Raw genomic sequence first — 1,988 nt, forward strand, 5'->3', positions numbered from 1 at the left:
TTTTTTAAGTATGAACTAACCTATCAGGTGTTTGGACGTCATCAGTTTAGGAAATCCATGTCTAATTTGGACGTCTTCCTTCGGAGGTTTAACGAACTTCAATTTTGGGTCGTCACGGAACTTTGTCTAGCATCTTCTCTCAGCAGAAGAGTCCAACTTCTTCGAAAATTTATCAAAGTAGCAGCATAGTAAGTTTCATTTGTAAAGATATTCGGATGGATGAGATTGTCTGAGCTAAGTAGAAACTTAATAAGTAAAGTAACGTGGTTAGCATTGTAACTGTGTGAAATGGTAGCAGTTAGTGTAGTAACGTTGTTAGCATTGTAACTGTGTGAAATGGTAGCAGTTAGTGTAGTAACGTTGTTAGCATTGTAACTGTGTGAAATGGTAGTAGTTAGTGTAGTAACGTTGTTAGCTAACTGCTACCATTTCACACAGTTACAATGCTAACCACATTGCTACTCTGACTACTACTACCTCACTGAATTACAATTTGTAGTAACGTGGTTAGCATTGTAACTGTGTGAAATGGTAGCAGTTATTGTAGTAACGTGGTTAGCATTGTAACTAAGTGAAAATAGCTGCAGCTATAGCAGTAAAAAAACGAATCAAAGTTATTTATAATAATCAACCCACCATAAGGTGTTATAAAATATGAAAAAAAAATACCCGAACAAATAAAAAAAATCTTACAAGACCACTTTGGAACTTGAGAAGACCTTTGACATAGTAGGCGTAGTAGTGTGCAGGAGCGGCAAAGCGGTGAACAAATTAAATAGTACTATTTAGTGCTAATTCAATACTACTGGTGCGTCTAGATAGAAATAAGTATTGCGATCATAATGTTGACGTGATAATTATCTTGTAAGGAGTGATGTTGAAATCAGAAGATTTCTAAATTCTATGATGTCATCAGCTGTCTTAATGAATGACATTGATTGAAAAACATGACAAAAGTTTGAAAATCAGTATCGTATATTCAGATTATTTCACAGTTACTGAGGCAAAAAGCTATTTAAGTGTAGGCTTAGATCACATATGAAATGTAAGCATCAAAGTGGAAGATGTTTTTATGTTTACAGTACTGTTTGTGATGTTCCTGGATAGCATATATAATATTTTTGTATGGACAGGGTGTGCTTGTTATTTGTCTAAGTTAAGTAAGCGCGTGAACTTATCAGAGTAGGTCTAATATCTGTGTAAATGGTTAGTTAATGGCACGTGTAAGATCATTTGAAATGAAAAAATTCGATAACAAAATACTTCTTTTATATTTTGTGTAAAAAGTTTTATAATATTGTTTGAGGTTATTCCACTTTCTGGCTTGGCTAATGATTGTATAAATAATTTTGATGTACAACATTGTTTATTAACAAAAGGGGGACATAGATAAACGTTTCGGAATTCTATCGGATTCCATCTTCAGTATCTAAAGCAAAATAAATTGAATTTAAATAAGTTTTTGGACATTGCTAAAGTACAGTTGCAAAATATAACGATAATTAAACAAATAAAACACAAAACCGTAATCATGAGGAGAAACCATAGCAAGAAAACACGACAAATAAAAAGTAAAATCAGTAATATGAACATATTAAAAAATGTATAATTTAAATGAAGACTGCATGTTATTCAGTGTTGGAGAGTGCTGTTTGATGTAGAGGGTTTCTTTAATCAATAATTCCAGGTCAGTATTAGACTTGCAGAGGAGAGAAAAATTTGATATCATAGTTTGATGTCCTGTTTCTTCACTATGTTGGCGTATAGAGGAAACAAATGGGTTATTCAATTTTTTTTTTTTTGCGTTTTGATGGAAATTTCCATATGTTCATAGGCTCTGACTTTTAAATGGCGTTTGGTTTTGCCAATATAGGAAGCCTTACAATCTCCACACGTGTAAACATAGACAAGCCAGAAACAATAAGGAATGGGGAGGAGATCTGTAGTAGGGGGAAAAAATTAATGCTTTAGATACTGAAGATGGAATC

At 33.1% G+C, this 1,988-nt stretch overlaps 1 protein-coding gene across 3 annotated transcripts in view; it reads left to right on the plus strand.

Moving 5' to 3' along the window:
* The window catches only part of LOC106466050 (rap guanine nucleotide exchange factor 4-like), a 110,457-nt gene that overhangs the window by 96,264 nt on the left and 12,205 nt on the right, over nt 1-1,988 (plus strand). For all 3 annotated transcript variants that reach the window (XM_022394540.1, XM_013926295.2, XM_022394550.1), the window contains one exon: nt 10-188. In XM_022394540.1, the coding sequence (XP_022250248.1) occupies nt 10-188 (179 nt within the window). The remainder of the gene's footprint in view (nt 1-9; nt 189-1,988) is intronic.

This window comes from Limulus polyphemus, unplaced genomic scaffold (genome assembly GCF_000517525.1).
Source record: "Limulus polyphemus unplaced genomic scaffold, Limulus_polyphemus-2.1.2 Scaffold72, whole genome shotgun sequence".
Lineage (NCBI taxonomy): Eukaryota > Metazoa > Arthropoda > Merostomata > Xiphosura > Limulidae > Limulus > Limulus polyphemus.